General features: G+C 32.1%; 1 protein-coding gene across 17 annotated transcripts in view; it reads right to left on the bottom strand.

Moving 5' to 3' along the window:
- The window catches only part of LOC145325765 (dymeclin), a 78,206-nt gene that overhangs the window by 23,972 nt on the left and 39,868 nt on the right, over positions 1 to 14,366 (bottom strand). For all 17 annotated transcript variants that reach the window (XR_013881578.1, XR_013881580.1, XR_013881581.1 and 14 more), the window contains one exon: positions 4,359 to 4,451. Coding sequence is in view for 10 of the 17 variants with exons in the window: in XM_080168722.1 (XP_080024848.1) it covers positions 4,359 to 4,451 (93 nt within the window). In the remaining 7 variants the exon portion in view is untranslated. The remainder of the gene's footprint in view (positions 1 to 4,358; positions 4,452 to 14,366) is intronic.

Here is a 14,366-nt window from a genome sequence, read left to right as displayed (position 1 = left end):
TTCTTTATACTGAAACATATTTTTTCTCCCAATTTTTCCCACACTTCCAAAAAATGAAATTCAATGAAAATTAAATGGTTCTCACGTTAAAAAAATTTTCTCACGGGTCCAAAAAATGAATTTAAATGAAAATCATATGTACCATTTAAATCAAAATAAATGGTTCCCACATTCTAAAAATTTTCCCACGCTTGACATTCTTGAAAAATGCTAAATAAATGGACATTTAAACAAACCAAAGATCGCGTTTTTTGCAATGGAATGAATATTTACATCCACTATTTAAGGGGTTGTTTATATGGGAATGCTAATTGAGTACTGGAATTCTCACAAAAAATTTCAGACTTCTATCTAATACAGCAGCCTAGAAAATAATATTTCCCTCAAAGATTGTGAATATGCACCAACTAAAAGAGGACTATCCACGAACAAGAGCAAGTGATTCTAAGCTTCTTCCAGCATTGACCCATAGTATTTTTTTTTAGTAAATATACTAGGTTTATGTTAAATATTTGATTTATTGACTAAAAAGTTAGGTTTCACCATGGTTTTATATGATAAAAAATTTGAAATGTTAAGCATTGTTTGGTGCAATATCATCGAATGTTTTCATGAGTTCAAACTGTTGTTTAAAAGCTTTGACATAAAAGTATATTATTGTGATTAAAAATGTATATTTAGAAAAAGGGTTGGTAACTTGTAAACAGTTTAATTAATGTACTTTTGAAATTTACAACATTTGATGCTTTTCTGCAGTGTTATTTTATTTTTCCTTTGAACTCCACAAAACATTTGATGATATTGCTTAAAAAATTACTTTACATTTCAAAGTTTTTTTTTTTATAAAACCATGGTGAAACCTAACTTTTTAGTCGATAAAGCAAATATTAAACATATACATAGTTTATTCACTAAAAAATTACTATGGGTCAATGCTGTAAGATTCTTAGAACCACTTGCTCTGGTCCGTGGATAGTCCTCTTTGGAATTGTAGACAGCTTTAAAATTAAATCATTGAAGATGACACACTGTGGGCTACAATTGAATCAAGACAAAAGTAAGTGCCGAGCCCTGGGACCTATGTAGGGTGAAAATATAAATAAATCCTTGATGATTCCAGGTGGAGACAAAATATTTTAGCGGGGTCTTTTGGTTTTTTTTCAATTTAAAGTTCTGAAAAAAAATTGAAAAAAATATGAAAATCTTTAATAAAAAACAAACAAAAAATAATTTTTAATATTTTTTTTTATTTAAAGATACAAACAACTTATATAAATACTATAAGCTTTAAAAAAATCACAATTTTCAAATTTAGACTTTCAATATAAAGATTTGTAGAAAAAACCTAACAACAAATTCTAACATATTTCTGATCAACATATCAATAAAACGTCTTTTGCAAAATCTTTATCATCAAAAATAAATAGAACTTACTAAAGACTTTTTTTCATTTAAACTTATACTTTTCACATTAATTAACTTTAAAGATTGATTTTTTAAAAGAAAGGTTGCGTGATTTTTTTATTCATAATTAATTGCCTAATTTTGAGATTCAGATAAAAAACCTTACTGCTTTATATCATTGGATACTCTACTAGCAGCGGATACGCCTCTAGAGGCATATAGGGACCCTTAGGTTGGGGGGGGAAGACGAACCCCCCCTTACAATTACAGTTTTTTTTAATGAAAAAGTTAAAAAGATTTATTTTGGAGAGTTGATTCTCTTGGGATAGTGATGTTACCCTTCCCCAAAATAGTAATAAACCTTACCAGGACATATAAGAAGCTACCGTGTAAAGGAGAACCATATTGGTTCAGTGGTTAGTGAGATCCCTTGGTGCACAAAGACTCACATAGAACGTGTTACTTTATTATAAAGATACATATATACACAGAAACTCTACAATCAGAGTATGTCTGTTTGTTCATCCGTCTGTATAAAAACATTACAGAATATATTTATTTGGTACTAGCGGCTACGCCCCTAGAGGCCTTTAGGGGCACTTGAGAGGGGAAGAAGTGGTTGAATTCTACACCTAGATTTTTATTTTAGACTTAAAAAGAAAAAGTTATTTTTTGTGTGTGAAATGGGGTCCTTTTTTAGGGGTTGATTTCTCCTAGGATGGAGGAGGTACCCTCCCAAAATAAGTTATAAACCTTCCAAGAACCAATGAGAAGCTACATAGAAAAAAAAGAACCATTGATCATTGTTAATTACTATTCAGGGATCTAAAGGGATAAGACAATGACCGCTAAATTGATTTACATTCCTAAATATGATACATGGATAACCCTTCTGTATGTTTCAGTTAATGGTTGAAATGTTGGGCACTTAATTTAATAATCCAACCAAACAAAAATCGCAACAGGTCCCCTAAGTAGTTAAGCCAACGAATAACAAATTCCTATATTAAACTATGGGGACTAGTCTAATAAACAGCCCATTGTCCCATCTCGCTCTGATTAACATATTTTTGTATCTGTATTTTACACTTGCTATTTTCTTTATTTGTATTCTTTTAAACTTAAGAGCTTTACTAATTATGGATGTTGTCTTTTTCCCTTGTTAAATCCAATTATCTAATTCTGGATATTCTTTGAGGTTGATAATTACAATTATATTTCATTAAATGGAAAAAGAACAATTTAATCATAATTCAAGATAAAAATTATTTTATCACTAGCGGTTTTGCCCCTAGAGGGATCTAGGGGCCCTTGATAAGTGGGGGGAAGTTGACCCCTCCCCTACTTTCAGTTTTAGTATGTAAAAGAAAAAGTTTTTTTTAAATGTTGGGTAGGAACTAATTTTTTCTAAACTCAAAACTTCTCAGGACCATGAAAAACTTGAATCAAGAAGAACTATATCAGTTAAGCGGTTACAAAGAATCTTCGGTACCGACAGACACCCTCACACACACACACACACACACAAACAGACAGACACAGAAACTGTTACTTTTATATAAGGACTAATAGACACTAAACTACTCCTTAATATGTTGATCCTATTATCAGTCTAAAAGATAGGTCAATAAAGAAGAACCAAATTGGTCCAGCGGTTAGCAAGAACTTTAGGCACAGACAGAAAAAACACATGGACATCCTATCTTTTTTATACAGGAATATAACTTTTAAACGATAGGAAATTTTTTTTTTCCAGGTGATATTTCTCTCCCTGCTTTAAAGCACTATTTATGATACAAAATAGATTGATGTCTGTTTGTCCATCTTTCTGATTCTTAAGAACTGATATAGTTCTTTTTTTACTTTACTATGTAGCTTCTCATTGGTCCTTGGAAGGTTTATAATTTTTTTTGAGAAAGAGAAGAGAAATCGCCCCTTAAAAAAGGACCACAACAAAAAAGCCTAAAATAAAAATATAGTTGTTGAACTCAATATAGCAAAATAAATATATTCTGTATTGTTTTATACAGACGGATGAACAAACAGACATACTCTGATTGTAGAGTTTCTGTGTATATATGTATCTTTATAATAAAGTAACAGGTTCTATGTGAGTCTTTGTGAACTATGGTTCTCCTTTACATGGTAGCTTTTCATATGTCCTGGTAAGGTTTATAACTATTTTAGAAAAGGGTACCACCACTATCCCAAGAGAATTCACTCTCCAAAATAAATGTTTTTGACTTATTCATTAAAAAAAACTGTAATTGTAAGGGGGGTTCGACTTCCCCCCCAACCCAAGGGCCTCATTTGCCTCTAGAGGCGTAGCCGCTGCTAGAAGATTATCCATTAATATAAAGTAGTAAAGTTTTTTATCTGAATCTTAAAATTAGGCAATTAATTATGAATAAAAAAATCACGCAACCTTTCTTTTAAAAGAAATCAATCTTTAAAGTTAAATAATGTGAAAAGTATAAGTTTAAATGAAAAAAAGTCTTTTGTAAGTGCTATTTATTTTTGATGATAAAGATTTTGCAAAAGACGTTTTATTGCTATGTTGATCAGAAATATGTTAGAATTTGTTGTTAGGTTTTTTCTACAAATCTTTATATTGAAAGTCTAAATTTGAAAATTGTGATTTTTTTAAAGCTTATAGTATTTATATAAGTTGTTTGTATCTTTAAATAAAAAAAAATATTAAAAATTAATTTTTGTTTGTTTTTTATTAAAGATTTTCATATTTTTTTCAATTTTTTTTCAGAACTTTAAATTGAAAAAAAACGAAAAGACCCCGCTAAAATATTTTGTCTCCACCTGGAATCATCAAGGATTTATTTATATTTTCACCCTACATAGGTCCCAGGGCTCGGCACTTACTTGTGTCTTGATTCAATTGTAGCCCACAGTGGACAAATATACATCCTATTACTTTTTAATTTAAACAAAAAACAAACCTGATTAAATAAGTCATCTTCGGAAAGAATAAGAACAATAATGAGGGACATATAGGTGAGGTGACCATTACACTCTGGAGCTCTGTATAGAGTCTAGATAGATATATATATAGTTAGTATTAGAACTATTATTAGGGATATATAAGTGAGGTGACCATTACACTCTGGAGCTCTGTATAGAGTCTAGATAGATAGATAGATATATAGTTAGTATTAGAACTATTATTATGGATATATAGGTGAGGTGACCATTACACTCTGGAGCTCTGTATAGAGTCTAGATAGATAGATATATAGTTAGTATTAGAACTATTATTATGGATATATAGGTGAGGTGACCATTACACTCTGGAGCTCTGTATAGAGTCTAGATAGATAGATATATAGTTAGTATTAGAACTATTATTAGGGATATATAGGTGAGGTAACCATTACACTCTGGAGCTCTGTATAGAGTCTAGATAGATAGATATATAGTTAGTATTAGAACTATTATTAGGGACATATAAGTGAGGTGACCATTACACTCTGGAGCTCTGTATAGAGTCTAGATAGATAGAGTCTAGATAGATAGATATATAGTTAGTATTAGAACTATTATTAGGTATATATAGGTGAGGTAACCATTACACTCTGGAGCTCTATATAGAGTCTAGATAGATAGATAGATATATAGTTAGTATTAGAACTATTATTATGGATATATAGGTGAGGTAACCATTACACTCTGGAGCTCTGTATAGAGTCTAGATAGATAGATATATAGTTAGTATTAGAACTATTATTAGGGACATATAAGTGAGGTGACCATTACACTCTGGAGCTCTGTATAGAGTCTAGATAGATAGATATATAGTTAGTATTAGAACTATTATTATGGATATATAGTTGAGGTGACCATTACACTCTGGAGCTCTGTATAGAGTCTAGATAGATAGATATATAGTTAGTATTAGAACTATTATTATGGATATATAGGTGAGGTAACCATTACACTCTGGAGCTCTGTATAGAGTCTAGATAGATAGATATATAGTTAGTATTAGAACTATTATTAGGTATATATAGGTGAGGTAACCATTACACTCTGGAGCTCTGTATAGAGTCTAGATAGATAGATATATAGTTAGTATTAGAACTATTATTAGGGATATATAGTTGAGGTGACCATTACACTCTGGAGCTCTGTATAGAGTCTAGATAGATAGATAGATATATAGTTAGTATTAGAACTATTATTATGGATATATAGTTGAGGTGACCATTACACTCTGGAGCTCTGTATAGAGTCTAGATAGATAGATATATAGTTAGTATTAGAACTATTATTAGGGATATATAGTTGAGGTGACCATTACACTCTGGAGCTCTGTATAGAGTCTAGATAGATAGATAGATATATAGTTAGTATTAGAACTATTATTAGGTATATATAGGTTAGGTGGCCATTACACTCTGGAGCTCTGTATAGAGTCTAGATAGATAGATATATAGTTAGTATTAGAACTATTATTATGGATATATAGTTGAGGTGACCATTACAGTCTGGAGCTCTGTATAGAGTCTAGATAGATAGATATATAGTTAGTATTAGAACTATTATTAGGGACATATAAGTGAGGTGACCATTACACTCTGGAGCTCTGTATAGAGTCTAGATAGATAGATAGATATATAGTTAGTATTAGAACTATTATTATGGATATATAGGTGAGGTGACCATTACACTCTGTAGCTCTGTAGAGAGTCTAGATAGATAGATATATAGTTAGTATTAGAACTATTATTATGGATATATAGTTGAGGTGACCATTACACTCTGGAGCTCTGTATAGAGTCTAGATAGATAGATATATAGTTAGTATTAGAACTATTATTATGGATATATAGGTGAGGTGACCATTACACTCTGGAGCTCTGTATAGAGTCTAGATAGATAGATATATAGTTAGTATTAGAACTATAATTAGGTATATATAGGTGAGGTGACCATTACACTCTGGAGCTCTGTATAGAGTCTAGATAGATAGATATATAGTTAGTATTAGAACTATTATTAGGGACATATAGGTGAGGTGACCATTCACTCTGAAGCTCTGTAGAGAGTCTAGATAGATAGATATATAGTTAGTATTAGAACTATTATTAGGGATATATAAGTGAGGTGACCATTACACTCTGGAGCTCTGTATAGAGTCTAGATAGATAGATATATAGTTAGTATTAGAACTATTATTAGGTATATATAGGTGAGGTAACCATTACACTCTGGAGCTCTGTATAGAGTCTAGATAGATAGATATATAGTTAGTATTAGAACTATTATTATGGATATATAGGTGAGGTGACCATTACACTCTGGAGCTCTGTATAGAGTCTAGATAGATAGATATATAGTTAGTATTAGAACTATTATTATGGATATATAGGTGAGGTGACCATTACACTCTGGAGCTCTGTATAGAGTCTAGATAGATAGATATATAGTTAGTATTAGAACTATTATTATGGATATATAGGTGAGGTGACCATTCACTCTGAAGCTCTGTAGAGAGTCTAGATAGATAGATATATAGTTAGTATTAGAACTATTATTAGGGATATATAAGTGAGGTGACCATTACACTCTGGAGCTCTGTATAGAGTCTAGATAGATAGATATATAGTTAGTATTAGAACTATTATTAGGTATATATAGGTAAGGTGACCATTACACTCTGAAGCTCTATATAGAGTCTAGATAGATAGATAAATAGATCGATAAGTGAACAGATAGTCAAATATATAGATAGAAGAATGTGAATCAGGAAGGAAGGGGACAGACAATGACCTGTTTATATCACAAAAGTCCCCAAAGTTTTCAATGCCGAACGTTTTCTTTTTTGTAGACTTTGATGACTTTTAATGAATTGTGAATTCATTAAGTTGAGTGTCAAAACGTTAAAACCAATAAGGTAATGTACAGAAGAGGGAATTTTATTTATCATCATTGGGGATGTATTTATATCAATTTATAGGCCATTGTCATATCCCTTTATATCACTGTATTCTAATGCTAAGTTTGTAATGTTAATATAATTCCATGTTAGAAGAATGGTACATGAAAATATTAAATATTAATAAATGAGATGCAAAACTAAAACATTACAGGAATTTAATGAAATATTGTTTAATTCATATTAAGAAAAGACAATTAAGAAAATTATCCCTTAAGATCCCTGAATGTTAAGCCTTTCAATTTTAATTATTACATAATGATATTGAAATAGAAATTCTCAGGCAAAGTTTAAACGATTATAAAAAGTCTAAATTGAAGAATTCATTTTAAAATCCTTAGTTCTTCAAAAATCTAGGGGCTACGCCCCTAGACGCACTGAAGGTGGGGAAGGGCTTCATTTTTTATTTTAGTTTCAAAAAGAATATTTTTGTTGGAAGGGGGGGGGGAGGGATGGTGGTACCCTCTCCTAAAATAGCTATAAACCTTCCCAGGACCTATCGTATAGGAGAACCGTATCGTTTAGGCTGTTCGCAAGATCATGTTACTTTTATATATATAAAGATTTTTCGCAATGACCAATTCCTTGTATTACTGGGCAAGATCACTGTGGGCTACAATTGAATCAAGACAAAAGTAAGTGCCGAGCCCTGGGACCTATGTAGGGTGAAAATAGACATAAATCCTTGATGATTCCAGGTGGAGACAAAATATTTTAGCGGGGTCTTTTGGTTTTTTTTCAATTTAAAGTTCAGAAAAAAAATTGAAAAAAATATGAAAATCTTTAATAAAAAACAAACAAAAAATAATTTTCAATATTTTTTTTTACTAAAAGATACAAACAACTTATATAAATACTATAAGCTTTAAAAAAATCACAATTTTCAAATTTAGACTTTCAATATCAAGATTTGTAGAAAAAACCTAACAACAAATTCTAACATATTTCTGATCAACATAGCAATAAAACGCCTTTTGCAAAATCTTTATCATCAAAAATAAATAGAACTTACTAAAGACTTTTTTTCATTTAAACTTATACTTTTCACATTAATTAACTTTAAAGATTGATTTTTTCTAAAAGAAAGGTTGCGTGATTTTTTTATTCATAATTAATTGCCTAATTTTGAGATTCAGATAAAAAACCTTACTGCTTTATATCATTGGATACTCTACTAGCAGCGGCTACGCCTCTAGAGGCATATAGGGACCCTTAGGTTGGGGGGGAAGACGAACCCCCCCTGACAATTTAATTTTTTTTTAATGAAAAAGTTAAAAACATTTATTTTGGAGAGTTGATTCTCTTGGGATAGTGATGGTACCCTTCCCCAAAATAGTAATAAGCCTTACCAGGACATATGAGAAGCTACCATGTAAAGGAGAACCATATTGGTTCAGTGGTTAGTGAGATCCCTTGGTGCACAAAGACTCACATAGAACGTGTTACTTTATTATAAAGATACATACATATATACAAAGAAACTCTACAATCAGAGTATGTCTGTTTGTTCATCTGTCTGTATAAAAACATTACAGAATATATTTATTTGGTACTAGCGGCTACGCCCCTAGAGGCCTTTAGAGGCACTTGAGAGGGGAAGAAGTGGTTGAATTCTACAACTAGATTTTTATTTTAGACTTAAAAAGAAAAAGTTATTTTTTGTGTGTGAAATGGGGTCCTTTTTTAGGGGTTGATTTCTCCTAGGATGGTGGAGGTACCCTCCCAAAATAAGTTATAAACCTTCCAAGAACCAATGAGAAGCTACGTAAAAAAAAAGAGAACCATTGATCATTCTTAATTACTATTCAGGGATCTAAAGGGATAAGACAATGACCGCTAAATTGATTTACATTCCCAAATATGATACATGGATAACCCTTCTGTATGTTTCAGTTAATGGTTGAAATGTTGGGCACTTAATTTAATAATCCAACCAAACAAAAATCGCAACAGGTCCCCTAAGTAGTTAAGCCAACGAATAACAAATTCCTATATTAAACTATGGGGACTAATCTAATAAACAGCCCATTGTCCCATCTCGCTCTGATTAATATATTTTTGTATCTGTATGGAAAAAGAACAATTTAATCATAATTCAAGATAAAAATTATTTTATCACTAGCGGTTTTGCCCCTAGAGGCATCTAGGGGCCCTTGATAAGTGGGGGAAAGTTGACCCCTTCCCTACTTTCAGTTTTAGTATGTAAAAGAAAAAGTTTTTTTTAAATGTTGGGTAGGAACTAATTTTTCTAAACTCAAAACTTCTCAGGACCATGAAAAACTTGAACCAAGAAGAACTATATCAGTTAAGTGGTTACAAAGAATCTTCGGTACCGACAGACACCCTTACACACACACACACACAAACAGACAGACACAGAAACTGTTACTTTTATATAAGAATTAATAGACACTAAACTACTCCTTAGTATGTTGATCCTATTATCAGTCTAAAAGATAGGTCAATAAAGAAGAACCAAATTGGTCCAGCGGTTAGCAAGAACTTTAGGCACAGACAGAAAAAACATACGGACATCCTATCTTTTTTATACAGGGATATAACTTTTAAATGATAGAAAATTTTTTTTTTTCCAGATGATATATTCTCCCTGCTTTAAAGCACTATTTATGATACAAAATAGATTGATGTCTGTTTGTCCATCTTTCTGATGCTTAAGAACTGATATGGTTCTTTTTTTACTTTACTATGTAGCTTCTCATTGGTCCTTGGAAGGTTTATAACTTTTTTTGAGAAAGAGAAGAGAAATCGCCCCTTAAAAAAGGACCACAACACACAAAAAAACTGTTTCTTTTTAAGCCTAAAATAAAAATATAGTTGTTGAATTCAACCACTTCTTCCCCTCTCAAGTGCCCCTAAAGGCCTCTAGGGGCGTAGCCGCTAGTACCAAATAAATATATTCTGTAATGTTTTTATACAGACGGATGAACAAACAGACATACTCTGATTGTAGAGTTTCTTTGTATATATGTATGTATCTTTATAATAAAGTAACACGTTCTATGTGAGTCTTTGTGCACCAAGGGATCTCACTAACCACTGAACCAATATGGTTCTCCTTTACATGGTAGCTTCTCATATGTCCTGGTAAGGCTTATTACTATTTTGGGGAAGGGTACCATCACTATCCCAAGAGAATCAACTCTCCAAAATAAATGTTTTTAACTTTTTCATTAAAAAAAACTTAAATTGTAAGGGGGGGTTCGTCTTCCCCCCCAACCTAAGGGTCCCTATATGCCTCTAGAGGCGTAGCCGCTGCTAGTAGAGTATCCAGTGATATAAAGTAGTAAAGTTTTTTATCTGAATCTCAAAATTAGGCAATTAATTATGAATAAAAAAATCACGCAACCTTTCTTTTAGAAAAAATCAATCTTTAAAGTTAATTAATGTGAAAAGTATAAGTTCAAATGAAAAAAAGTCTTTAGTAAGTTCTATTTATTTTTGATGATAAAGATTTTGCAAAACGCGTTTTATTGCTATGTTGATCAGAAATATGTTAGAATTTGTTGTTAGGTTTTTTCTACAAATCTTTATATTGAAAGTAGTGATGCGAATCCGAATCCGGAATCCGAATCCGGAATCCGGAATCCGCCCAATTTTCGGCCAATTTTGGAATCCGAATCCGAATCCGGAATCCGTTTTTTATAGCGGATTCCGGATTCTAAATTGGTAGGCTAAAATTACCGTCTTGAGTTTTGTCTTACAACTCCCTCTTTTTGAAAGCAAAGATCACCCCCCCCCCCAACACACCCCCTTCCCCCCCCCCATTTCTTCCCACATAAACAACGTTGATATACCAGCTAATAGCACAGAGTTCTCATTGTCACGCCAGCGATCACGTGATGAACTATTCAATTCCAAGACCTCAGATTGGACAGCCAACGATCACGTGATGAAGTGTAATCCACTCAACATCAACAAACCCTCTAATTGACTGTACAGTGATCACGTGACATAAAAATATACACACTCTCATTGTCAGGCCAGCGATCGAGTGATGAGCTATTCAATTCCAAGACCTCAGATTGGACAGCCAATGATCACGTGATGAAGTGTAATCCACTCAACATCAACTAAACCCTCTAATTGGCTGTACAGTGATCACATGACATAAAAATATACTCACTCCCGTTAGAAAATACCAAGCACATTTTCATGCTTCATTTGTTTTTTAAAAAGCCTTTTAAAATACTACTAGAATCCGGAATCCGAATCCGGAATCCGTCAAAAATAAGAATCCGGAATCCGCAAGAATCCGTCACTTTTTTTGACGGATTCCGAAGGAATCCGGAATCCGAATCCGGCCCAAAAATTCGACGGATTCGCATCCCTAATTGAAAGTCTAAATTTGAAAATTGTGATTTTTTTAAAGCTTATAGTATTTATATAAGTTGTTTGTATCTTATAGTAAAAAAAAATATTGAAAATTATTTTTTGTTTGTTTTTTATTAAAGATTTTCATATTTTTTTCAATTTTTTTTCAGAACTTTAAATTGAAAAAAAACCAAAAGACCCCGCTAAAATATTTTGTCTCCACCTGGAATCATCAAGGATTTATGTCTATTTTCACCCTTCATAGGTCCCAGGGCTCGGCACTTACTTTTGTCTTGATTCAATTGTAGCCCACAGTGAGATGCATAGAAACAAAGCATACACACATTACTAGACTTTTATAATTCAACTATTTCTCAACTTTTTTCTCATACAAAGTTTATGTTAAAAGTTTATCTTAATGCTTGATACAAACTAGGGATAGGACAAGTCTTTCGAATAAAACTTACTTTGATATGTATAAATCATAATGCCTTCTAAAATGACCTCAAAATTAAGAAATACACATCTTTTTATATACATTAACTGACTTACTAAAAGGACTGACGGCCAACTTTAGATGTAAAGTAAATACCATACTAATATAAATACGTCTTTTTTTATCTATGAAGGGAGGGGACATTATTTATGTTTATTACACTAGTCCCTAAAGTTTTATAATAACATTTTCTTATTCGTTGAATTAACAACCTTTGAAACTTTTATGAATTTTGGTTGTTTGGTTTATTTAGTTGAGTGTCCAGTGATTATAATCTACAAAAGGGGTAATTTTGTGTATTATCAGTTTTGAATTGATGGAATAAGTGACAGGGGAGATTAATTCTTCTACCATTTTCTATCCTTACAAATACAAGAATTTAATTGAAAATATATGTACCTGTAGTGTACATGCCCCCCCCCCCCCTCGTTTGGGACACTCAACCTAATGAACAAACCAATTAAAATTCAATAAATGTCCCCAAAGTTGTTAAGCCAACAAATTAGAAAACACTATTAAGAAACTTAGGGGACTAGTGTAATAAACAGCCCAATATCCCGTCCCACCCTGTAGATGAACACTCGCACATAGTAAATTATTGAGTAGCCATGCGTCCAGAAACCGAAACTGCATTATTTCTATTATTCTCTCCTTTCTTATTCTGCAAGTCTTTTTTACATCCAAACCAAATTGCTAAAATTACAGAAAATGGGAATTTTTAAAAAATAATATCTTAACAATTCGTAATTATTGATTTGGTTTGATTTGATTGTTATAATTCCATGCGGACCAAGAGGTCCATTAAAGGAATATCATATTGTCTTAGGAATCAAGTGTCTATTAACAAAATTTTTAACTTTTAAAAGCGTCATTTTCACTGGATTCAAGCATCAATTGTACAGTGAAAATATTTGAAAAAATAATTCATATTTGGGTAGGGAGGGAGGGGACATTGGACTTGAAATAACACTCGTACCAAAAGTTACCTAAGACTTTGATTATATTTTGATTTGCTGGTTTCAAACTAGTGTCCTAACTTTTAAACTAATAATTATTATCAACAGTAGAGATAATTTTGTTTTTCATCATTGAGGATGTATATCAATTCATCATCCATTGTCTTATCCCTTAAGATTCCTGATATTTAGCTGTTTGAAAAGATCTGCATGATTGTGTAAAAGGTATTGTTATATTCTAACATAATGGATTTATTATTACTTGGATCTTACACCAGATTTTCGTGTACTCTAATAAAAAAAATCGCAGCGAACTTCAATAACAATCTCCACTCTACTACACCTTCTTTAACACATCCCATCCCAACCTAGTTGATGAACGAACTGCCCATTAAGAGGGGAAACAGCAATTTAAATTTATGACCATATTTTCACTGGCATAATATCCATGCATATCATATATCCATTATTCTGGCAAGGGGAGCATAACAAATTTCAAGGACAAGGCCGCAAAATTAACATATTCAGTAGGTTCACTTCATCTTGAAGTGGACCATTACTCCTCTATAAAAGTAACAGGATGTATTTTTTGCAGGAATCTAAAGGGATAAGACAAATGGTCGATAAATTGAAATACATCCTGAGATACATGAGATACACAAATTACCCCTTCTGTAGATTACAATTAGTGGTTGAAATGTTTGGACACTCAACAACTCAAATGAACCAACAAATCAAGATTCAACATAAGTCAAAGAATAGGAATAGTTATTTCTCGCATCGTATTTCGCTTTCCGCGGATATAAAATGTACAATTATAAAATTAAAACCAGTTTTTTTAGCCTCTATGTGCCGAAGGGACAGGAAAAAAAAACAGAAAAGCTGGATATAATACGATGCTAGACATAGTTTTTCGTATTGATGAGAACCGGTTCTTATCCACCGGATTCGAAGGAATACGAGATTTGTTTTTATAAGAATTTGGGGACTAGTGTAATAAAAAGCCCAATGTCCCCTCCCACCCTGTTATGTTTGTGTGTAGTGAAGAATCTCGCTAACCGCTGAACCATTATATGTTTCTCAGTGAAGCTTTTTCAAGGTCCAGGAAAATTATCTTGTAATTAGGTTAGGTTAAGTATGGGTATAGGCATTGAGCCACTTATTTTTTTAGATAAAGGCAAGGGTTAGAAACACGTTAATCACAATAAAAAATAAAAAAAGAGGAAGG

The sequence above is a fragment of the Acartia tonsa genome, chromosome 8, assembly GCF_053477335.1.
Source record: "Acartia tonsa isolate MP-2025a chromosome 8, ASM5347733v1, whole genome shotgun sequence".
NCBI lineage: Eukaryota > Metazoa > Arthropoda > Copepoda > Calanoida > Acartiidae > Acartia > Acartia tonsa.
Note: the sequence above shows the minus strand (reverse complement) of the source record. Positions and strands in the feature narration are given on the sequence as shown.